The sequence below is a fragment of the Haliotis cracherodii genome, unplaced genomic scaffold (assembly GCF_022045235.1).
Source record: "Haliotis cracherodii isolate W230 unplaced genomic scaffold, xgHalCrac1.p SCAF_3, whole genome shotgun sequence".
NCBI lineage: Eukaryota > Metazoa > Mollusca > Gastropoda > Lepetellida > Haliotidae > Haliotis > Haliotis cracherodii.
The window spans coordinates 22,039,134-22,065,422 of record NW_027266286.1 but is presented as its reverse complement, the minus strand read 5'-3'; the positions used below and the strand labels follow the sequence as shown (position 1 = coordinate 22,065,422).

Here is a 26,289-nt window from a genome sequence, read left to right as displayed (position 1 = left end):
CCCAGCATCTGGAAGTGCTAGTTGTTATGATTCACAAGCACAATCAGATACTTGGATACGTGGCAATGTTAGATTGTGAGGATGGAGAAGTGGATGAGAGGGACACTTCCTTACCCCAGTATCATACTGTGATAGCACCTGCCAATGGCCATCACGGGAATGATACCAGAGAAGAGAAATTTGCTTGTGATCTGTTGCTTGTAGACTGTAAGGCTTAGTCTAGGGATGTGGGCAATGCTAACCAAGAATCCTAGCATCAAAAAGTGCTAGTAGTTATCTTCAACTTGCACTAGATGATACCAGGATCCAAAGTAAGCAAGAGTCAGATGAAGAAAAGTACTCCCCAGTACCCCAGTATCAAACTGTGATAACATTGAACTAGTCATCACAAGAAAGATACGAGAGAACAGAAGAATAGTGTTACAAGTAGATGCTGTTGTAGGAAATGTAGAAGTGCTTTCTCTTCAAATCCTAGCATCATAAAGTGCTAGTGGCTTTCTACACTTGCACAAGACGATACCAGGACTGGAAAGAAATTTGGAACTTGTGAGAAATGGAGCTTCTTGGAAAAAGAACTACTGGATGCCAGTTGTGAAGGACTGCTTTGAACCCCAGCATCTGGAAGTGCTAGTTGTTATGATTCACAAGCACAATCAGATACTCGGATACGTGGCAATGTTAGATTGTGAGGATGGAGGAGTGGACGAGAGGGACACTTCCTTACCCCAGTATCATACTGTGATAGCACATGCCAATGGCCATCACGGGAATGATACCAGAGAAGAGAAATTTGCTTGTGATCTGTTGCTTGTAGACTGTAAGGCTTGGTCTAGGGATGTGGGCAATGCCAACCAAGAATCCTAGCATCAAAAAGTGCTAGTAGTTGTCTTCAACTTGCACTAGATGATACCAGGATCCAAAGTAAGCAAGAGTCAGATGAAGAAAAGTACTCCCCAGTACCCCAGTATCAAACTGTGATAACATTGAACTAGTCATCACAAGAAAGATACGAGAGAACAGAAGAATAGTGTTACAAGTAGATGCTGTTGTAGGAAATGTAGAAGTGCTTTCTCTTCAAATCCTAGCATCATAAAGTGCTAGTGGCTTTCTACACTTGCACAAGACGATACCAGGACTGGAAAGAAATTTGGAACTTGTGAGAAATGGAGCTTCTTGGAAAAAGAACTACTGGATGCCAGTTGTGAAGGACTGCTTTGAACCCCAGCATCTGGAAGTGCTAGTTGTTATGATTCACAAGCACAATCAGATACTCGGATACGTGGCAATGTTAGATTGTGAGGATGGAGGAGTGGACGAGAGGGACACTTCCTTACCCCAGTATCATACTGTGATAGCACATGCCAATGGCCATCACGGGAATGATACCAGAGAAGAGAAATTTGCTTGTGATCTGTTGCTTGTAGACTGTAAGGCTTAGTCTAGGGATGTGGGCAATGCTAACCAAGAATCCTAGCATCAAAAAGTGCTAGTAGTTGTCTTCAACTTGCACTAGATGATACCAGGATCCAAAGTAAGCAAGAGTCAGATGAAGAAAAGTACTCCCCAGTACCCCAGTATCAAACTGTGATAACATTGAACTAGTCATCACATGAAAGATACGAGAGAACACAAGAATAGTGTTACAAGTAGATGCTGTTGTAGGAAATATAGAAGTGCTTTCTCTTCAAATCCTAGCATCATAAAGTGCTAGTGGCTTTCTACACTTGCACAAGACGATACCAGGACTGGAAAGAAATTTGGAACTTGTGAGAAATGGAGCTTCTTGGAATAAGAACTACTGGATGCCAGTTGTGAAGGACTGCTTTGAACCCCAGCATCTGGAAGTGCTAGTTGTTATGATTCACAAGCACAATCAGATACTCGGATACGTGGCAATGTTAGATTGTGAGGATGGAGGAGTGGATGAGAGGGACACTTCCTTACCCCAGTATCATACTGTGATAGCACCTGCCCATGGCCATCACGGGAATGATACCAGAGAAGAGAAATTTGCTTGTGATCTGTTGCTTGTAGACTGTAAGGCTTAGTCTAGGGATGTGGGCAATGCTAACCAAGAATCCTAGCATCAAAAAGTGCTAGTAGTTATCTTCAACTTGCACTAGATGATACCAGGATCCAAAGTAAGCAAGAGTCAGATGAAGAAAAGTACTCCCCAGTACCCCAGTATCAAACTGTGATAACATTGAACTAGTCATCACATGAAAGATACGAGAGAACACAAGAATAGTGTTACAAGTAGATGCTGTTGTAGGAAATGTAGAAGTGCTTTCTCTTCAAATCCTAGCATCATAAAGTGCTAGTGGCTTTCTACACTTGCACAAGACGATACCAGGACTGGAAAGAAATTTGGAACTTGTGAGAAATGGAGCTTCTTGGAAAAAGAACTACTGGATGCCAGTTGTGAAGGACTGCTTTGAACCCCAGCATCTGGAAGTGCTAGTTGTTATGATTCACAAGCACAATCAGATACTCGGATACGTGGCAATGTTAGATTGTGAGGATGGAGGAGTGGACGAGAGGGACACTTCCTTACCCCAGTATCATACTGTGATAGCACATGCCAATGGCCATCACGGGAATGATACCAGAGAAGAGAAATTTGCTTGTGATCTGTTGCTTGTAGACTGTAAGGCTTGGTCTAGGGATGCGGGCAATGCTAACCAAGAATCCTAGCATCAAAAAGTGCTAGTAGTTGTCTTCAACTTGCACAAGATGATACCAGGATCCAAAGTAAGCAAGAGTCAGATGAAGAAAAGTACTCCCCAGTACCCCAGTATCAAACTGTGATAACATTGAACTAGTCATCACAAGAAAGATACGAGAGAACAGAAGAATAGTGTTACAAGTAGATGCTGTTGTAGGAAATGTAGAAGTGCTTTCTCTTCAAATCCTAGCATCATAAAGTGCTAGTGGCTTTCTACACTTGCACAAGACGATACCAGGACTGGAAAGAAATTTGGAACTTGTGAGAAATGGAGCTTCTTGGAATAAGAACTACTGGATGCCAGTTGTGAAGGACTGCTTTGAACCCCAGCATCTGGAAGTGCTAGTTGTTATGATTCACAAGCACAATCAGATACTCGGATACGTGGCAATGTAAGATTGTGAGGATGGAGGAGTGGATGAGAGGGACACTTCCTTACCCCAGTATCATACTGTGATAGCACATGCCAATGGCCATCACGGGAATGATACCAGAGAAGAGAAATTTGCTTGTGATCTGTTGCTTGTAGACTGTAAGGCTTAGTCTAGGGATGTGGGCAATGCTAACCAAGAATCCTAGCATCAAAAAGTGCTAGTAGTTGTCTTCAACTTGCACTAGATGATACCAGGATCCAAAGTAAGCAAGAGTCAGATGAAGAAAAGTACTCCCCAGTACCCCAGTATCAAACTGTGATAACATTGAACTAGTCATCACAAGAAAGATACGAGAGAACAGAAGAATAGTGTTACAAGTAGATGCTGTTGTAGGAAATGTAGAAGTGCTTTCTCTTCAAATCCTAGCATCATAAAGTGCTAGTGGCTTTCTACACTTGCACAAGCGATACCAGGACTGGAAAGAAATTTGGAACTTGTGAGAAATGGAGCTTCTTGGAATAAGAACTACTGGATGCCAGTTGTGAAGGACTGCTTTGAACCCCAGCATCTGGAAGTGCTAGTTGTTATGATTCACAAGCACAATCAGATACTCGGATACGTGGCAATGTTAGATTGTGAGGATGGAGGAGTGGACGAGAGGGACACTTCCTTACCCCAGTATCATACTGTGATAGCACATGCCAATGGCCATCACGGGAATGATACCAGAGAAGAGAAATTTGCTTGTGATCTGTTGCTTGTAGACTGTAAGGCTTAGTCTAGGGATGTGGGCAATGCTAACCAAGAATCCTAGCATCAAAAAGTGCTAGTAGTTGTCTTCAACTTGCACTAGATGATACCAGGATCCAAAGTAAGCAAGAGTCAGATGAAGAAAAGTACTCCCCAGTACCCCAGTATCAAACTGTGATAACATTGAACTAGTCATCACATGAAAGATACGAGAGAACACAAGAATAGTGTTACAAGTAGATGCTGTTGTAGGAAATGTAGAAGTGCTTTCTCTTCAAATCCTAGCATCATAAAGTGCTAGTGGCTTTCTACACTTGCACAAGACGATACCAGGACTGGAAAGAAATTTGGAACTTGTGAGAAATGGAGCTTCTTGGAAAAAGAACTACTGGATGCCAGTTGTGAAGGACTGCTTTGAACCCCAGCATCTGGAAGTGCTAGTTGTTATGATTCACAAGCACAATCAGATACTCGGATACGTGGCAATGTAAGATTGTGAGGATGGAGGAGTGGATGAGAGGGACACTTCCTTACCCCAGTATCATACTGTGATAGCACATGCCAATGGCCATCACGGGAATGATACCAGAGAAGAGAAATTTGCTTGTGATCTGTTGCTTGTAGACTGTAAGGCTTGGTCTAGGGATGTGGGCAATGCTAACCAAGAATCCTAGCATCAAAAAGTGCTAGTAGTTGTCTTCAACTTGCACTTGGAAAGAAATTTGGAACTTGTGAGAAATGGAGCTTCTTGGAAAAAGAACTACTGGATGCCAGTTGTGAAGGACTGCTTTGAACCCCAGCATCTGGAAGTGCTAGTTGTTATGATTCACAAGCACAATCAGATACTCGGATACGTGGCAATGTTAGATTGTGAGGATGGAGGAGTGGACGAGAGGGACACTTCCTTACCCCAGTATCATACTGTGATAGCACATGCCAATGGCCATCACGGGAATGATACCAGAGAAGAGAAATGTGCTTGTGATCTGTTGCTTGTAGACTGTAAGGCTTGGTCTAGGGATGTGGGCAATGCTAACCAAGAATCCTAGTATCAAAAAGTGCTAGTAGTTGTCTTCAACTTGCACTAGATTACCAGGATCCAAAGTAAGCAAGAGTCAGATGAAGAAAAGCACTCCCCAGTACCCCAGTATCAAACTGTGATAACATTGAACTAGTCATCACAAGAAAGATACGAGAGAACAGAAGAATAGTGTTACAAGTAGATGCTGTTGTAGGAAATGTAGAAGTGCTTTCTCTTCAAATCCTAGCATCATAAAGTGCTAGTGGCTTTCTACACTTGCACAAGACGATACCAGGACTGGAAAGAAATTTGGAACTTGTGAGAAATGGAGCTTCTTGGAATAAGAACTACTGGATGCCAGTTGTGAAGGACTGCTTTGAACCCCAGCATCTGGAAGTGCTAGTTGTTATGATTCACAAGCACAATCAGATACTCGGATACGTGGCAATGTTAGATTGTGAGGATGGAGGAGTGGATGAGAGGGACACTTCCTTACCCCAGTATCATACTGTGATAGCACATGCCAATGGCCATCACGGGAATGATACCAGAGAAGAGAAATTTGCTTGTGATCTCTTGCTTGTAGACTGTAAGGCTTGGTCTAGGGATGTGGGCAATGCTAACCAAGAATCCTAGCATCAAAAAGTGCTAGTAGTTGTCTTCAACTTGCACTAGATGATACCAGGATCTAAAGTAAGCAAGAGTCAGATGAAGAAAAGTACTCCCCAGTACCCCAGTATCAAACTGTGATAACATTGAACTAGTCATCACAAGAAAGATACGAGAGAACAGAAGAATAGTGTTACAAGTAGATGCTGTTGTAGGAAATGTAGAAGTGCTTTCTCTTCAAATCCTAGCATCATAAAGTGCTAGTGGCTTTCTACACTTGCACAAGACGATACCAGGACTGGAAAGAAATTTGGAACTTGTGAGAAATGGAGCTTCTTGGAAAAAGAACTACTGGATGCCAGTTGTGAAGGACTGCTTTGAACCCCAGCATCTGGAAGTGCTAGTTGTTATGATTCACAAGCACAATCAGATACTCGGATACATGGCAATGTTAGATTGTGAGGATGGAGGAGTGGACGAGAGGGACACTTCCTTACCCCAGTATCATACTGTGATAGCACATGCCAATGGCCATCACGGGAATGATACCAGAGAAGAGAAATTTGCTTGTGATCTGTTGCTTGTAGACTGTAAGGCTTAGTCTAGGGATGTGGGCAATGCTAACCAAGAATCCTAGCATCAAAAAGTGCTAGTAGTTGTCTTCAACTTGCACTAGATGATACCAGGATCCAAAGTAAGCAAGAGTCAGATGAAGAAAAGTACTCCCCAGTACCCCAGTATCAAACTGTGATAACATTGAAATAGTCATCACAAGAAAGATACGAGAGAACAGAAGAATAGTGTTACAAGTAGATGCTGTTGTAGGAAATGTAGAAGTGCTTTCTCTTCAAATCCTAGCATCATAAAGTGCTAGTGGCTTTCTACACTTGCACAAGACGATACCAGGACTGGAAAGAAATTTGGAACTTGTGAGAAATGGAGCTTCTTGGAATAAGAACTACTGGATGCCAGTTGTGAAGGACTGCTTTGAACCCCAGCATCTGGAAGTGCTAGTTGTTATGATTCACAAGCACAATCAGATACTCGGATACGTGGCAATGTTAGATTGTGAGGATGGAGGAGTGGACGAGAGGGACACTTCCTTACCCCAGTATCATACTGTGATAGCACATGCCAATGGCCATCACGGGAATGATACCAGAGAAGAGAAATTTGCTTGTGATCTGTTGCTTGTAGACTGTAAGGCTAGGGATGTGGGCAATGCTAACCAAGAATCCTAGCATCAAAAAGTGCTAGTAGTTGTCTTCAACTTGCACTAGATGATACCAGGATCCAAAGTAAGCAAGAGTCAGATGAAGAAAAGTACTCCCCAGTACCCCAGTATCAAACTGTGATAACATTGAACTAGTCATCACAAGAAAGATACGAGAGAACAGAAGAATAGTGTTACAAGTAGATGCTGTTGTAGGAAATGTAGAAGTGCTTTCTCTTCAAATCCTAGCATCATAAAGTGCTAGTGGCTTTCTACACTTGCACAAGACGATACCAGGACTGGAAAGAAATTTGGAACTTGTGAGAAATGGAGCTTCTTGGAATAAGAACTACTGGATGCCAGTTGTGAAGGACTGCTTTGAACCCCAGCATCTGGAAGTGCTAGTTGTTATGATTCACAAGCACAATCAGATACTCGGATACGTGGCAATGTTAGATTGTGAGGATGGAGGAGTGGACGAGAGGGACACTTCCTTACCCCAGTATCATACTGTGATAGCACATGCCAATGGCCATCACGGGAATGATACCAGAGAAGAGAAATTTGCTTGTGGTCTGTTGCTTGTAGACTGTAAGGCTTGGTCTAGGGATGTGGGCAATGCTAACCAAGAATCCTAGCATCAAAAAGTGCTAGTAGTTGTCTTCAACTTGCACTAGATGATACCAGGATCCAAAGTAAGCAAGAGTCAGATGAAGAAAAGTACTCCCCAGTACCCCAGTATCAAACTGTGATAACATTGAACTAGTCATCACAAGAAAGATACGAGAGAACAGAAGAATAGTGTTACAAGTAGATGCTGTTGTAGGAAATGTAGAAGTGCTTTCTCTTCAAATCCTAGCATCATAAAGTGCTAGTGGCTTTCTACACTTGCACAAGACGATACCAGGACTGGAAAGAAATTTGGAACTTGTGAGAAATGGAGCTTCTTGGAAAAAGAACTACTGGATGCCAGTTGTGAAGGACTGCTTTGAACCCCAGCATCTGGAAGTGCTAGTTGTTATGATTCACAAGCACAATCAGATACTCGGATACGTGGCAATGTTAGATTGTGAGGATGGAGGAGTGGACGAGAGGGACACTTCCTTACCCCAGTATCATACTGTGATAGCACATGCCAATGGCCATCACGGGAATGATACCAGAGAAGAGAAATTTGCTTGTGATCTGTTGCTTGTAGACTGTAAGGCTTAGTCTAGGGATGTGGGCAATGCTAACCAAGAATCCTAGCATCAAAAAGTGCTAGTAGTTGTCTTCAACTTGCACTAGATGATACCAGGATCCAAAGTAAGCAAGAGTCAGATGAAGAAAAGTACTCCCCAGTACCCCAGTATCAAACTGTGATAACATTGAAATAGTCATCACAAGAAAGATACGAGAGAACAGAAGAATAGTGTTACAAGTAGATGCTGTTGTAGGAAATGTAGAAGTGCTTTCTCTTCAAATCCTAGCATCATAAAGTGCTAGTGGCTTTCTACACTTGCACAAGACGATACCAGGACTGGAAAGAAATTTGGAACTTGTGAGAAATGGAGCTTCTTGGAAAAAGAACTACTGGATGCCAGTTGTGAAGGACTGCTTTGAACCCCAGCATCTGGAAGTGCTAGTTGTTATGATTCACAAGCACAATCAGATACTCGGATACGTGGCAATGTAAGATTGTGAGGATGGAGGAGTGGACGAGAGGGACACTTCCTTACCCCAGTATCATACTGTGATAGCACATGCCAATGGCCATCACGGGAATGATACCAGAGAAGAGAAATTTGCTTGTGATCTGTTGCTTGTAGACTGTAAGGCTAGGGATGTGGGCAATGCTAACCAAGAATCCTAGCATCAAAAAGTGCTAGTAGTTGTCTTCAACTTGCACTAGATGATACCAGGATCCAAAGTAGGCAAGAGTCAGATGAAGAAAAGTACTCCCCAGTACCCCAGTATCAAACTGTGATAACATTGAACTAGTCATCACAAGAAAGATACGAGAGAACAGAAGAATAGTGTTACAAGTAGATGCTGTTGTAGGAAATGTAGAAGTGCTTTCTCTTCAAATCCTAGCATCATAAAGTGCTAGTGGCTTTCTACACTTGCACAAGACGATACCAGGACTGGAAAGAAATTTGGAACTTGTGAGAAATGGAGCTTCTTGGAATAAGAACTACTGGATGCCAGTTGTGAAGGACTGCTTTGAACCCCAGCATCTGGAAGTGCTAGTTGTTATGATTCACAAGCACAATCAGATACTCGGATACGTGGCAATGTTAGATTGTGAGGATGGAGGAGTGGACGAGAGGGACACTTCCTTACCCCAGTATCATACTGTGATAGCACATGCCAATGGCCATCACGGGAATGATACCAGAGAAGAGAAATTTGCTTGTGGTCTGTTGCTTGTAGACTGTAAGGCTTGGTCTAGGGATGTGGGCAATGCTAACCAAGAATCCTAGCATCAAAAAGTGCTAGTAGTTGTCTTCAACTTGCACTAGATGATACCAGGATCCAAAGTAAGCAAGAGTCAGATGAAGAAAAGTACTCCCCAGTACCCCAGTATCAAACTGTGATAACATTGAACTAGTCATCACAAGAAAGATACGAGAGAACAGAAGAATAGTGTTACAAGTAGATGCTGTTGTAGGAAATGTAGAAGTGCTTTCTCTTCAAATCCTAGCATCATAAAGTGCTAGTGGCTTTCTACACTTGCACAAGACGATACCAGGACTGGAAAGAAATTTGGAAATGGAGCTTCTTGGAATAAGAACTACTGAATGCCAGTTGTGAAGGACTGCTTTGAACCCCAGCATCTGGAAGTGCTAGTTGTTATGATTCACAAGCACAATCAGATACTCGGATACGTGGCAATGTAAGATTGTGAGGATGGAGGAGTGGACGAGAGGGACACTTCCTTACCCCAGTATCATACTGTGATAGCACATGCCAATGGCCATCACGGGAATGATACCAGAGAAGAGAAATTTGCTTGTGATCTGTTGCTTGTAGACTGTAAGGCTTGGTCTAGGGATGTGGGCAATGCTAACCAAGAATCCTAGCATCAAAAAGTGCTAGTAGTTGTCTTCAACTTGCACTAGATGATACCAGGATCCAAAGTAAGCAAGAGTCAGATGAAGAAAAAAGTACTCCCCAGTACCCCAGTATCAAACTGTGATAACATTGAACTAGTCATCACAAGAAAGATACGAGAGAACAGAAGAATAGTGTTACAAGTAGATGCTGTTGTAGGAAATGTAGAAGTGCTTTCTCTTCAAATCCTAGCATCATAAAGTGCTAGTGGCTTTCTACACTTGCACAAGACGATACCAGGACTGGAAAGAAATTTGGAACTTGTGAGAAATGGAGCTTCTTGGAATAAGAACTACTGGATGCCAGTTGTGAAGGACTGCTTTAAACCCCAGCATCTGGAAGTGCTAGTTGTTATGATTCACAAGCACAATCAGATACTCGGATACGTGGCAATGTTAGATTGTGAGGATGGAGGCGTGGACAAGAGGGACACTTCCTTACCCCAGTATCATACTGTGATAGCACCTGCCAATGGCCATCACGGGAATGATACCAGAGAAGAGAAATTTGCTTGTGATCTGTTGCTTGTAGACTGTAAGGCTTGGTCTAGGGATGTGGGCAATGCTAACCAAGAATCCTAGCATCAAAAAGTGCTAGTAGTTGTCTTCAACTTGCACTAGATGATACCAGGATCCAAAGTAAGCAAGAGTCAGATGAAGAAAAGTACTCCCCAGTACCCCAGTATCAAACTGTGATAACATTGAACTAGTCATCACAAGAAAGATACGAGAGAACAGAAGAATAGTGTTACAAGTAGATGCTGTTGTAGGAAATGTAGAAGTGCTTTCTCTTCAAATCCTAGCATCATAAAGTGCTAGTGGCTTTCTACACTTGCACAAGACGATACCAGGACTGGAAAGAAATTTGGAACTTGTGAGAAATGGAGCTTCTTGGAATAAGAACTACTGAATGCCAGTTGTGAAGGACTGCTTTGAACCCCAGCATCTGGAAGTGCTAGTTGTTATGATTCACAAGCACAATCAGATACTCGGATACGTGGCAATGTAAGATTGTGAGGATGGAGGAGTGGACGAGAGGGACACTTCCTTACCCCAGTATCATACTGTGATAGCACATGCCAATGGCCATCACGGGAATGATACCAGAGAAGAGAAATTTGCTTGTGATCTGTTGCTTGTAGACTGTAAGGCTTGGTCTAGGGATGTGGGCAATGCTAACCAAGAATCCTAGCATCAAAAAGTGCTAGTAGTTGTCTTCAACTTGCACTAGATGATACCAGGATCCAAAGTAAGCAACAGTCTGATGAAGAAAAGTACTCCCCAGTACCCCAGTATCAAACTGTGATAACATTGAACTAGTCATCACAAGAAAGATACGAGAGAACAGAAGAATAGTGTTACAAGTAGATGTAGGAAATGTAGAAGTGCTTTCTCTTCAAATCCTAGCATCATAAAGTGCTAGTGGCTTTCTACACTTGCACAAGACGATACCAGGACTGGAAAGAAATTTGGAATGGAGCTTCTTGGAATAAGAACTACTGGATGCCAGTTGTGAAGGACTGCTTTGAACCCCAGCATCTGGAAGTGCTAGTTGTTATGATTCACAAGCACAATCAGATACTCGGATACGTGGCAATGATAGATTGTGAGGATGGAGGAGTGGACGAGAGGGACACTTCCTTACCCCAGTATCATACTGTGATAGCACATGCCAATGGCCATCACGGGAATGATACCAGAGAAGAGAAATCTGCTTGTGATCTGTTGCTTGTAGACTGTAAGGCTTGGTCTAGGGATGTGGGCAATGCTAACCAAGAATCCTAGCATCAAAAAGTGCTAGTAGTTGTCTTCAACTTGCACTAGATGATACCAGGATCCAAAGTAAGCAAGAGTCAGATGAAGAAAAGTACTCCCCAGTACCCCAGTATCAAACTGTGATAACATTGAACTAGTCATCACAAGAAAGATACGAGAGAACAGAAGAATAGTGTTACAAGTAGCAGCTGTAGAAGTGCTTTCTCTTCAAATCCTAGCATCATAAAGTGCTAGTAGTTGCACAAGACGATACCAGGACTGGAAAGAAATTTGGAACTTGTGAGAAATGGAGCTTCTTGGAATAAGAACTACTGGATGCCAGTTGTGAAGGACTGCTTTGAACCCCAGCATCTGGAAGTGCTAGTTGTTATGATTCACAAGCACAATCAGATACTCGGATACGTGGCAATGTTAGATTGCACAACAAGACCGAGTTCAGAAGCACTATCAAATACTCGAATAGACTTTGATGATAACTATGACTATGAAGTATGTTGAAAAAAATTCAAAAATGACAAAAATTCTGAATTTCTTACTCTTCCAATATTGAATTTACTAGCAGTGCTTCATGATATGCACATAAAAATTATATTGATTAAAATCCCTACCTTACATAATTACTGAGGTAGTTGAAATTTCTCTAAACTGTGCCCACCACCTTCCATGCTTGCTCCTGTTGCTCTGTGTTAGCTTGTACACGACTTGGTGCCAGTGTAGGCTGAACTGTTGTCAGATGGTGGCAGAGAGTGAACTGAGTTGCCAACCCACTCCCAGAGCCTATATACCCAGGGGCTGACATTGAGTTGTCACCCAACCTGGGCCCTGATGGGTATTGCTCAGTGTGCTGGAGTTGTGACAGTGGATTAGGGCAGAATAGGGGCCAAATAGGGTCCTTGTAAGGGGCAGAATGTGTTGTGACAGCACACCACAGTACACATAGGAGCAAGCTGCCCCAGCTTGTTAACGAGCTGACAGTATGTCCTCAACAGGGTGGCTGGGCCATTGTTTTGACTAATTAGTGTATGTGGCCTGCCCTTACAAGGTATTGTCTGGATTAATCAGGGTAAACTGGGTCCTCCAAGAAGGTATTGTCACTGGGAGCAGGCTCACAGAATCACATCTCCAGGCTTGTGGGCAGGGAGTGGTACAATTCTCAGACAACACTGGCTCATCTCCAGGCTTGTGGGCAGGGGCTGTTGTTTCAGACAACTACCAAACAACAGGTCTCTGTTTAGGTGGCACTGGGTTACTTTGGTTTAAGCTACAATGGGAAATATTTTAAAATTTAGATTAAGACTTGTTTGTCTGTTGGAGGAGGTGGCAAAATGGTGTTTGTGTACTCAAGTACTGTTGCAGTGTTTGTTCTACAGCAAGTGTTGAATTCAGATTGAAAATGGTTATTGATGTCTTTGGAAAACAGATGAAACATTAATTTCAGAAATATAATTTTCTTAATGTAAATGGATCCTTCAAACAATATATATGTATATTTAATTAACATTTTGCATATGTTATAAAGAACCCATTTCTATAACTTTCACAACTATTTTACTCTTTACACCAAATTGAATCTGTTTTGGTAGATAACCAACATTGGTTATTCTCTTCCAGTTTTTTTAAATTAAAAGTGTTACACACGACATGTAGAATGCAAGTAGTTGAAATCAATAACAAAAAAAAAAGAAGAAACTATAAGTCTGGTTGGTTAAATTTCTTAAATTTTTTTATGGTGATTGTATTTTTTAAATGATCAACATTAATATTGATATGTTGCATGTAGAAATTAACACCGAAGATTAATTATTGGAAAACCCCTACAACCAGGGTAAACTATTTGTTGATTTTTTATTTATTCTCTATGTATAATCTGATTGAAAATGGTTGCTTTTTTACATAATAAGTGCACTGGTTCTAACCAAAAGTCATGCTCTTTGTGTTATTTTTTACTCTGTAAGTAAATTTTTTCACAAAGTGTTTTTCTGAATCACTGAACATGTTGTGAAAACTGTCTGCATATGTGAAAGTCAGCCAAGCTCCAACCATGCAGTAAAGGAACGGGGACAATGACAACACAGACTGCTAATTCAGTCATTGAAATATTAAATATTTATTTACAAAAGAAAAGATACTGTTAATGTTGTTTACTTCTTGGATGGGATGAAAACAGATCCCCATAAGCCAGTGATTGTAGTGATGGACGGGTTTAGCAAGCAGATTAGCTTGGGTGATGATAGGCTATAGGTCTTCTACAGGGGGATGGGTTTAGTCTGTGTTGTTTATTTAACTAGTTGGTTAATCCTACTATTCTGCTTGTACAGTAGCTGTGGTGTAAGCAGCCAGTCAGCCTCAGTCTGTAATTATACACACAGTGTCTTGAAAAGCTTCATTGTGCAAAGAAAAAACTGAAATGTCTCTAGGTATTTACAACAGTTATTTTTAAAAACATACCATATGATTTCTTTGTGTTTGAACCTTAAAGAAATTGCACAAAAATGTTAAGTAGATTTTACTGTCCTAAGAGCTCTTAAGATCAATATGTTTCATAAAATATTATTTAATGAATCACCTTCTCTAAGAACTGCAACTTACCGATATTGGTCATGACTTGATCTGTCTGTAACTACCACAACACAAATGTAAGAGTATGTACCTTTATATTTGGTATTATCTTACTTGATACCTTCTCTAACATGTTGAATATATTTCTCTGTGGTGTCTGCCAGATTCTATGTTAAATATATTACCTGAGACAGAAGCTGGTCCACTAAATGACATCAGGAACACCAATATACAGTGGCACAGTCATCATGTCCTGCTAGCTTCCTATGATGGTCTGATAGTGGAACTACGGTGTATAATGTCAGGGCTTTATGAAGGACTTTTATTGACTAGCTATGTTTCACAGTTGTTTGTGAGCCTGAATACCCTGGTCATAAAATAGATTGGTTACTTGATGTTAGATAATGCCTTACTATGGTGCTTCTCTACACCATTTGTTCCCTGGTAGAATCAGCATCTCACATTTTTAAAAAAAATATTTGAGTGTTGGTTTTAGTTTAAATTCCAATTTTAGGAAAAATAAAAAAACCAACATAGTCTTGTAACTGTGGAATTCACTTTCAACTCTTGCCAAACAAATTTTTCATTTTATTCATCGATGACAAATCCGTGAAAATAATTAGTAAATAGAATATATTTATATTTTACAATTAATGTGTAAACAATGTATAGTATGTATGATATGGAAATCTTGGAACATAAAGAATGTTTTGAAGTCCAAAAACATCTAGTTTTGACAAATGAGCCTGTCCTAAATATAAATCATCTGCTGTTTTTTACATTATTTTGTATTTTTATTTTATTTTAAAGGCATTTACCTAAAGCATAACCTGACATCTTTAAGAAAAGTGTATAAGTCGTCAAATTATCAAAAAATGTTTTGGGGATTCATTTCATCATCATGAAAATGTTATCAAATTCATCATTTGCACGAAGAACTTACTGGTTCTGCTATCTACAGTTTTTTAAGTTTTTTTCTCTCAGATTGTATATTTGAATGTTTGGACATATTGTGATAAAATGTCTGCCTCATGCATGTGAAAGTCAGACAAGCCCTGACCATGGGATAGAGGAACGGGGACAGTGACAATGCAGACTGCTGATTCAGTCATTGAAATATAAAATATTTATTTACAAAAGAAAAGATACTGTAAATGTTGTTTACTTCTTGGATGGGATGAAGACAGATCCCCATAAGCCAGTGATTTTAGTGATGGATGGGTTTAGCAAGCAGATTAGCTTGGGTGATGATAGGCTATAGGTCTTCTACAGGGGGATGGGTTTAGTCTGTGTTGTTTATTTAACTAGTTGGTTAATCCTACTATTCTGCTTGTACAGTAGCTGTGGTGTAAGCAGCCAGTCAGCTTCAGTCTGTAATTATACACACAGTGCCTTGTTAAGTTTAGATGGCTTTCCAGGTATGTACGACAATTCTTTGTGGTGAAGACTACTAGACCCTTTCGTAATGTTTTGTTTAAAATAAATACTATAACTGTGTGTTTGAAGTTTGAACATTTAGGGAATTGCACACAAATGTTTTTTTCATGTTAGACGTTTTAACTGTAATGTTAAGCTGTTAATGATAGGAGATTGTCAGATAAATGGGATTTGGTCAAATGCAGGTTGACAAGCAGCTAGATGTTATTGTCCTAAGTACTAATTGTTTGAAAAGCAGTACTTAGAAGTAGACACAACTTATGGACAACAACTCCTTGCTTGACAACGGTATAAGGATCTGTACCGAAACGTCGCCTTTACAGTAATTAAAGAAGTTGTTATCCATAAATTGTGTCAACTTTGTCCTGAGAGCTGTTGAGGTAAATATATTTCATGTTATTTTACGAATCAGCCGTTTCAAGGATCGCAACTTACCGATACTGGTCATGACTTGGTCTTCAGACAGTGGGTACCACATCTCAAGTGTAGGGGAGGATTCTTTTATATTGGGTATGATAGCTTGATAACTTTTCTTCTGACAGATGTTGAATATATTTACGGGTGTGGTACTGCCACCAGACCGTTACCTCCAGAAGCGTGATTTGTATCAGTGACGACAATATGCACAGCACAGTCCGCATCACTGTCTGCTAGTTTCTTATCATGGCCTGATACAGGAGCTGAGACGTATAGTGTCAGGACTTTTATTCACTAGCCATGTTTTATTGACTAGCCATGTTTTACAGTTGCCTGTAAACCTGAATACCCGAAGTCATAAACTAGATTTGCTAATTGGTGTTAGATAATGACTTCCTTTGATGCTTACCTTAACCAAACATTTCTTCCTATGTTTTTTTTAATTTACTTTCTTAATTTTAGTTTCAGTTTCAGTTTCAGTTTCAGTTTCAGTTTCAGTTTCAGTTTCAGTTTCAGTTTCAGTTTCAGTTTTAGAAAAAGTAGATAAACCATAATCTTTTGACTGGGATTCATTTTCAACTTTTGCAGCTGTTATGACATAAAATGAAAAATATATATAACTCTGGTATAGTTAAAACAAATATTTTCATAAAGAAAAGAAAATGCAATTGATTGGTAAACTGTTAGTCTGGTTCCTATAGTATTTGTATGTCCCCACCTGCAGGGTCTGTCAATAAATGTGCTTAACTGAAAAATATGAACATCAGCCTGACTGTGATAGAAGACAGTAGTGATGATCTATCCCAATCAGTAAAACAAGTATAGTATAAACAGAAAGAAAGATAGAAGAAATAGGTTATCATATATAAATTATGTATGCCAGCAAAGCTTTGTCTTAGAATTTAAAAGACATCCTAAAATTTTTAGGGGACACAGAAAGCCAAAATTTCTATTTTTGGTGATGAACCAGTCCTTAATTTTTGAAAAGTTGAAAATATATAATTAAGGCTGTTATAAATGAAGTTTTAGTTCTTCAGCTGCCAGCATCACATTATGTTGTGTGTATCCCGCATCTTTCTTTACTTGATCCCCCTGGGTAAAATGTGTGAAGCCCATTGCTGGTGCCCCAATCATCATATTGCTGGAATATTGCTAAATATGGTCTAAACCATACCCACTCACTCTCTACTTGATAACATAACCACTTAAACAGTCATGCCAGACTTCACTTCTGTCAACAGTTATTAATGTTCACAGATGCCTTAAAATCTTTATTTAAAAATGATAAACTTAGATAATTAATCCAGCCTCGCATTTTTTAAATGGCAAGAAAATCAAATTTAATAATTAATATATTGTGTTCTGCTGTGATTGATTGAAAATACACATGATTTTATATCAAAAGGCTTCTTGATAGACATTCATTTACATGAAAAGTTACCTGACAATTCTTTACAATATTGACCAAGTTTTTTTTTTTATTTTGAATTTTATTTCAAAGAAGAAATTTGTGAGTAGGGTATAGTGTGGATGTAGTCATACTAAATTTCTATATAGTTTACCATGTATAAATGATGTGTAGCCCCTCGATGACTACATCCTCTGTCATTTGAAAAGATTTAAATGCAACGGAGGAAACTGGTCCTAATTTACAAAAATACTAATATTTCATTTTTCATTGTTTAACTACCCAATTGATCTCATGTTTACTGCAGCATCTTTGATAAATATCATAAATAAATTAACAACATGAATTGTTAAACACAAGTTATATGATATCACAGCTTGATGTTACGCCTGTGATAACCTGTGAATTTCATATTGGGTACACAAGGCTCAAACACTTCCTCTAAAACAGCCTCGTCTATTGCCAGGCAGAGAAATTATTTTAATTATCAGACCCCTAAATGGTCATTGATGAGTTTATTGCTTCCTGTTGATCTCTCAGTCCACGTGTATCAGGCAACAGTTGGTTCTATGTCGAACCAGGGGCGGCTGTACAACAGGAGCTGGGGTAATTAGCTGTAATAACAGCAGCAATTAGCATAGGCCTTGTGTTCCTCCTTCAGTAAGCTAGATTGATAATTGCCAGACTTGGACATCAGAGTAAATTCTTCATTAAGCCAGACATATTACTCTATTATGCCATCTTCACTTCAGACTTTTCTAACAAAGTAAGATGACAAGCAGTGGTATCACTGGATTACTGACCTGTGAAGACCTGGGGTAGAATAGGTCTTCAGCAACCAATGCTTGCCGTAAAAGGCAACTATTCTTGTCGTAAGTGGTGATAAAAGGGATCTGGTGGTCAGGCTCGCTGACTTGGTTGATGCAAGTCATCATATCCCAATTACGTGGGTCGATGTTCATTATGTCAATCACTGGATTGTCTGGTGCAAACTTGATTATTTACAGACTGTCGTCACATAGCTGTAATATTGCTGAGTGCAGCATTAAACAATAAACAAACATAAAACAAATTGTCTGATGCAAAAGTATTGCCATATGGCTTGTAAATATTCCCGAAATTACACACTCTCCATTGTTTACCTGACATCAATCTTTTGTTAAAGGTTTGGTTAAAATAATGATTCATTAAAGGTGCAATATTTGGTGGGAATATGCATGTGATAATTGTCTTTATTACCCATAGGGTTAGAAATAACCGAGTTCATAATAATTGTTTATGCAAGTGCAAATATCACTTCATGCACACCAGTGTACAGTGACGTCATGTGAATCTTATTGTGACATACGGTTGGATTGACGCATACTTGAACCAACGTCATAGTGGAAGATTGTTGATGTCATTTGACAAAAGTGGTTTTCGAAGATGATGGTCGTGATCGGGGCATTTTGCTAAACGGGAACTCAAAGTTTAAGAAATAATGGTAATATTGATATTACTCTCACATGTGTGTAGTACTGATTTTATGAAACTCCCTCTCGATCAGGAAATACAAGAATTCTAACACTCAAGTTGTAAAATCTGTATGGTACTCTTGCTTGTTTGATAATCTATGTATTTTATGTGAAGTAAGCATAGTTGGTTTGCTCTTTCTTTATTGAACAAGGGACCATTCATTGATGTGTAATGTTTCAGGGTGGGAGTGTGCAGTGTTTCCGTCAAGAGTGTCAGTCTAAGTGCAGCCACCCTGCCCGAGACAATGGCTGCTGCCCTGAATGTCTGGACTGTCTGTACGAGGGTGTGATTCACAAGGACATGGCGTCCTTCGTGTCTGACGTGGATCCCTGCCAGCAGTGTACATGCATGGTAAGTAACTGTGTAACCCTGTAATAGACATTTAGGAGAGTTCTTAATGAGAAGTCATATATTTACTTGTTGTCAGGGGAATAGCATGGTTTTTCTGTTTTTGTTTTCAATCATTTAGACATCCATAGTCTGACAATCATTTGTTTGTGCGTAGGTAGTATGATCTGACAGACAATCATATGTCAGTGTTTATGTGTTGTCAAGGAGATAGTATCATCTGTCAGACAATGACATGTCAATGTAAATGTGTTGTCAGGGAGGTAGTATGATCTGTCAGACAATGAAATGTCAATGTTAATGTGTTGTCAGGGAGGTAGTATGATCTGTCAGACAATCATATGTCAATGTGTTGTCAGGGAGGTAGTATCATCTGTCAGACAATCATATGTCAGTGTTTATGTGTTGTCAGGGAGGTAGTATCATCTGTCAGACAATGATATGTCAATGTTAATGTGTTGTCAGGGAGGTAGTATCATCCGTCAGACAATCATATGTTAATGTTTATGTGTTGTCAGGGAGGTAGTATCATCTGTCAGACAATCACGTGCCCAGCAGTCAGCTGTATGACGCCTGTCCAGCTCCCCACAGAGTGCTGCCCGTCATGTCCAGGTACGTCATCATCTTCAAATGCCAAAGTCTGAGGTTCGTGTAAAACAATAAAAAAAACTGTAATTTTTTTCTCATTTCTGTATTGAAGGGGATGACAGGTGGCCCAGTCATCTAAGACAACACAATTTATTATTGTGCCCTCCATGTTCTTAGAATTTGATGACCATGGTCAGGTTCCTTGGCACCATACTTGTGTATCTGGGTTTTGCCAAAATGGTGTCCCTAAGGCCTGGATCCATTTCAACATGGGTACAATGTGTGAAGCCCATTTCTGGTGTCCCCCGCTGTGATATTGCTGGAATATTGCTAAAAGCGGTGTAAAACCACACTCACACACTCGAATACATGGTCATTGTTCCTTCATAATGACATACTGTATCATGCTGATACAACAGCTGTCATGAAAATACTGGTGGCGGTGGCGGTGTATGATTCCTCCATCCTGCAGTGTGATGGTAGTCTGTATACATGGTTAAAACAAGACATGTTATGGATGACAACATCTTTATTCTGTAGTTCTCTTGTGGTATAGATGCTTATACTGTTGTCAAGCAAAAGTGAGTGAGTGAGTAAGGTTTTACACCGCTTTTAGCAATATTCCAGCAACATCACGGCGGGGGACACCAGAAATGGGCTTCACACATTGTACCAATGTCGGGAATCGAACATGGGTCTTCGGCGTGACGAGTGAACGCTTTAACCACGAGACTACCCCACAGTCCCCAAGCAAGAATGAAACAGTACAGCACAGTACAGACTTACAAACCCTTAAAATGATTGACAAAAAAATGTTGACAACAGTTCCAGGATCTATACCGAAATGTTGCATCATGGTAGAGTAGAGAAGTTGTCATCCATAAAGTACCTTGTCTTTACTGTTACTTACCAACTTCTGAAACTGCCAATCAAACAATGCATGCATGGTGCCTTGGTGTTAGCATGTCAGGACATGTGATAAGATAAGCTTGGATATTTGACACACACTTTCACATGCAGATAGTAACTAGACGAGTCAGTGACTTCAGCGCTACTCCATATCCAGAGTTTAGTATATTTTCTATCAGTCTTGTAAGCATGGGTAATAATAGTCCATATATAAAGGGGGGTGGGGGGGTGGGGGGGGGGGACACGGGTGGCCCAGCCGTCTAAGGCGCCGCGATTCGCTGTGCAGAGTTGCATCCCTTGGGCACCCCAGAAACCTATGATTGTGGGTTCGAATCCCGGTTTGCCCCGATTATGTTTCTAGGTTTGTCAGCACCATACCAGTGCCCGTGGTTTCACCGAAGTGGTTAATGTCTGAGACCTGCATCACTTCAGGCTTTCCTCCCACATTAAGCTGACACGCCGCGATATAACTGGAATATTGTTAAAAGCGGCGTTAAACCCAACTCCCTCACTAACTCACTCCATATATAAGGCCTTTGTTGTTTTGTTTACAAACATTTGGCCCATCAAATGAATCACACTCATTCCGTTCTGTGTCATTTAGATTTGTATATGCAAGTAAATGGCAATTACGTGCCTCATTCTGGCAGTGCGGGTTTGAATCCAAAGAGTACTAGAATCTGTACTTTACTAAGAAGGTGTTATCCCAAATATAACATTTGTTACATTTGACCACTTTCTAAATGGCATTTTGTGTTCATAGATGAGAGGGGGCATGGGTGGCCCAGTTGTCTTGGGCATGCCAGAAACCTATGATTGTGGGTTCGAATCCCGATTCGCCCCGATTATGTTTCTAGGTTTGTCAGCACCATACCCGTGGTTGTGGGTATCACTGAAGTGGTAAACGTCTGAGACCTGCATCAATTCGGGCTTTCCTCCCACATTAAGCTGACACGCCACGATATAACTGGAATACTGTTAAAAGCAGTGTTAAACCCAACTCACTCACTCACAGATGAGAATATAACATTGTCCCTCTCTCGCTGCAGTGTGCCAGTTCCTGGGCCAGACATACCCGGATGACAGTCGCTTCCAGCATCCCGAAGACAACTGCCAGACCTGCACATGCAAGGTAGGTCATCCCATGGCCAGTGAAGTGTCACTTTAGTAGGATTCATAAAACAAATAAATAACTGTATAAGAAATATCTCTTTCTGCATATGTATAACGTTTAGAATAATTAATAATTAATATTTCTTCTCAAGATTCTGGCAATTTAAGGGAATGAGAATAAAAGGGTATAAAAAAATAATATTACGAAAAAATGGATTTTTGAAAAATAATTTTTGATATATTTATGGTTTAGGTTTGAATTGAATCATTATAATTATGGAGTTTCTTATGCCTCAGCTCGCTGGTCATTTATAGATTGGTCAATCCAGACTGGGAATGGTGGCTATGCCTCACTAGGCACAAATTATGTTTACGACCTGAATACACGACCTTCAACACAGGATGTGTGGAACGCTTGTTATTCTTGCCTTAATTAGATGACTGTGTTAATTTCATATACCCCGCCTCTTGTATAATGTGTTGTAATATACTCAGCTTGTTCAGAACTCACTTCTCATTGGTGATTATTGTGTCACAAAGAGTGAGCGATCATTGTTATTTGATCACAGATTAAATAAATAATCTTACCTGAGTGTCTTTTGATATCAAATACAGTAAACTACGGTTATAACGAACACGCTTCTAACGAACTGACAGATATAACAAACTTACTCTTTGGTCCCGACTATTTGCTGTAGTTATGCTGTATATATGCATATAACGAACTACGGTTATAACAAATTAGATTAGTAGTCCCTTTGAGTTTGTTATAACCGTACTTTACTGTATGTCAACAAGAGTTAATAAAAAATACTACTCATGCCTTACATTTTTATTTAAAAGTGAACATATATTTGAAATCAAAAGACACAAGGTGAGATTCTATTGAAAATCCAAAACCATTCTTTCAATTTTTTTCAGTCTGTAAACCTTTGTAACCAGTGTCTTGAGTGTAAAAAATAAAAGTATTGAGCTTCAGTGGCTGAGGGAGTAGTGATATCATTTTTGATTGTGATGTCATTGTACCCAATGGCACAATCGCCTGCATATTTTAGTTTCAGTGAGTGAGCGTGTTGGATCTAACGCCGCTTTTAACACTATTCCAATTACATCACGGCGTGTCAGCGAAATGTGGGAGGAAAGCCCAAAGTGATGCAGGTCTCAGACGTTTACCACTTGAGTGAAACCCACGAGCATGGGTATGGTGCTGACAAACCTAGAAACATAATCGGGGCGAACTGGGATTCGAACCCACAGTCATAGGTTTCTGGCATGCCCAAGGGATGCAACTCTACACAGCGAATCGCGGCGCCTAAGACGACTGGGCCACCCGTGCCCCCTTTAGTTTCGGAGTAATGCAATTCAATGAAGCAGTATCTCCTATGAGCTTGATCTCATCCTAGTGATATCTGTGGAAACCAGATTTGAATGGTAATAACAAAAGGGTACATGAAACAGATTGACCAAAGTCTTCTACATCTGATCTACACAAATGATTATGATAGTATACGTTAATGAAGGATTGTGAGGAGAGAGTACTTCACTTGTATGATCCATTCATGAAAATCACACCCTTAATGACATTGCTGGAGTATTGCTAAAATTGGCATAAAACCTCGCTCCCTCACTCACTCACTCCGTCAGGTTTCGTTTCCGAAGCATAACTCAGAAACCACTCAATATTTTTTCATGAAACTTTGCAGGTCTGTCAAGTACATGCTGAACTGGTGCCTTTTGCTATTTCAAAATTTTAGAAATTTTTATTTTTTACATTTCTATGGCAACAAGATGGACTTAGGTTCCAAACTCTTCTTTTTTTTACAATTTCCATGACAAGTTCCACCTCGGTTAAAAAAGGTTAGGGTTTGTTTAGATTCAATTTTTTCATAAATTCTGCAACAGGGGCGGGGGATATAGCCACGTTAGTGGCAAACTCTTCTTTTCTTTTTTGTATTGTTTTAATACAATGGACATAACATTCTTGAATTCTTTAGTGAGAGGCATTTACATAGATTAGGTCTGGCCAGCATGCCCATGTGATTCAACACATTACAACAACATGACTGTGTCCTCCTCAGATGGGTCGGGTCAAGTGTGAGCGTGAGCAGTGTGTCGTCAAGTGTACACATCCCCGCCAAGACCTGTGCTGCCCTCTGTGTACCGACTGCTTCTTCGAGGACACGCTGTACAGGAATGGACAGTCCTTCCAGCCAGACCCCTGCAAGAGGTGCTCGTGTAGGGTAAGATCAGTCTTAGATCTAATGTAAGATCGGCTTAGACCCAATGTAAGATCAGTCTTAGACCTAATGTAAGATCAGCTTAGACCCAATGTAAAATCAGTCTTAGAGCTAATGTAAGATCAGTCTTAGATCAGTGGAAGATCAGTCTTAGACCTAATGTAAGATCAGTCTTAGACCTAATGTAAGATCAGCTTAGACCTAATGTAATGTCAATCTTAGACCTATTGTAAGATCAGTCTTAGACTTAATGTAAGATCAGTCTTAGACCTAATGTAAGATCTGACTTAGACCTAATGTAACATCAGTCTTAGACCTATTGTAAGATCAGCTTAGACCTAATGTAAGATCAGTCTCAGACCTAATGTAAGATCAGTCTTAGACCTAATGTAAGATCAGCTTAGACCCAATGTAAGATCAGTCTTAGAGCTAATGTAAGATCAGTCTTAGATCAATGGAAGATGAGTCTTAGAGCTAATGAAATATCAATCTTAGACCTATTGTAAGATCAGTCTTAGACCTAATGTAAGATCAGTCTAAGACCCGATGTAAGATCAGTCTTAGACATAATGTAAGATTGGACTTAGACCCAATGTAACATCAATCTTAGACCTAATGTAACATCAGACTCAGACCTAATGTAACATCAGTCTTAAACCTAATGTAACATCAGACTCAGACCTAATGTAACATCAGACTCAGACCTAATGTAAGATCAGACTCAGACCTAATGTAACATCAGACTCAGACATAATGTAGCATCAGACTCAGACCTAATGTAATGTAATGTAATGTGGTGTACTGCATGTATGTCCTATGTTGTGTAGGATGGGAATGTGGTGTGTGAAGAGGAGAAGTGCCCCACACTGACATGCCTCATGAAGGAGACACCGCCCGGCCAGTGCTGTGAGAAATGTAAAGGTAAGATCCCTCAGCTGAACTGTCCAATCAAGGCTTGTCTGTCGTACCCAGTCGGCGGCCATGTCACAATACTGTTACAGATGACAGCACTGAGGGCTTGTCGTCTTTTCTCTGTTCACTAGTACTGCAGTCTTATTTGATGTCTTCCCCTAAAGGAAGTAGCCTTCATTAACATGCCTCTCACAGTAATGGTATTACAAGCCTCCAATTATATCTCACACTGAGAGTAGCTATGGTAGAAAAATCTTTGATGCTGTGTTGTGCAATGTGATCTGTAATCTATCTTCTCTCACGTAGGTTGTGAGTTCCGTGACATCCAGTATGAGACTGGTGCGATGTGGATCCTGCCGGAGAACCCCTGCATCTCGTGTACGTGCAGCGGGGGCCTGGTGACCTGTATGGAGGTGGACTGCTACGTCCCGTGTGATGAGCCGGTCCAGGTCCCAGGCCAGTGTTGCCCCGTCTGTCCCAGTGAGTTAGGATTCACTGCTCAGCATGCTACTTTCACTGCTTAACATTTAGCATTCATATTTCAACATTTACCATTCACTGTTCAACAATTCCTATCCACTGTTCAACATTCAACATTCCATTTTAACATGTTCCTTACACATTTCAACATTCACCATTCAGAGTTCAACATTTTCCATGCACTGTTCAACATTCAACAATCACTGTTCAACAATGTCCATGCACTGTTCAACATTCAACATTCCAATTTAACATGCTCCTTTCACATTTCAACATTCACCATTCACAGTTCAACATTTTCCATGCACTGTTCAACATTTACCATTCCCTGTTCAGCATTCATCATTCACTGTTAAACATTCAACATTTACCATGTACATCTACCATTAACCATTCCCTTTTCTCCATCATCAGCTACTGCCTGTGTGTTTCAGCATGTAACTTTGAGGGCCGGCGCTACAAGAACGGGGAGGTGTTCACTCCCAACGGAGACCCATGTGACTACTGTACTTGTGAGGTGAGATGTGCCCCCACTGTGATTTCATATTAATTGTGAGGGGCACGGGTGGCCCAGTTGTCTAAGGCGCGGCAATTCGGTGTACAGAATTGCGTCCCTTGGGCACTCCAGAAACCTATGATTGTGGGTTCGAATCCCAGTTCACCCCGATTATGTTTCTAGGTTTGTCAGCACCATACCCGTGCACGTGGGTTTCACCGAAGTGGTAAATGTCTGAGACCTGTATCACTTCGGGCTTTCCTCCCACATTAAGCTGACACGCCGTGATGTAATTGGAATAGTGTTAAAA

At 40.4% G+C, this 26,289-nt stretch overlaps 1 protein-coding gene across 1 annotated transcript in view; it reads left to right on the top strand.

The window, feature by feature from the left end:
• The window catches only part of LOC139474085 (uncharacterized), a 189,606-nt gene that overhangs the window by 147,277 nt on the left and 16,040 nt on the right, over window positions 1-26,289 (top strand). Inside the window, exons 39-45 of the mRNA XM_071256950.1 lie at window positions 19,077-19,247; window positions 19,763-19,856; window positions 21,791-21,873; window positions 23,933-24,094; window positions 24,919-25,012; window positions 25,310-25,483; window positions 25,918-26,000. Coding sequence (XP_071113051.1) covers window positions 19,077-19,247; window positions 19,763-19,856; window positions 21,791-21,873; window positions 23,933-24,094; window positions 24,919-25,012; window positions 25,310-25,483; window positions 25,918-26,000 — 861 coding nt within the window. The remainder of the gene's footprint in view (window positions 1-19,076; window positions 19,248-19,762; window positions 19,857-21,790; window positions 21,874-23,932; window positions 24,095-24,918; window positions 25,013-25,309; window positions 25,484-25,917; window positions 26,001-26,289) is intronic.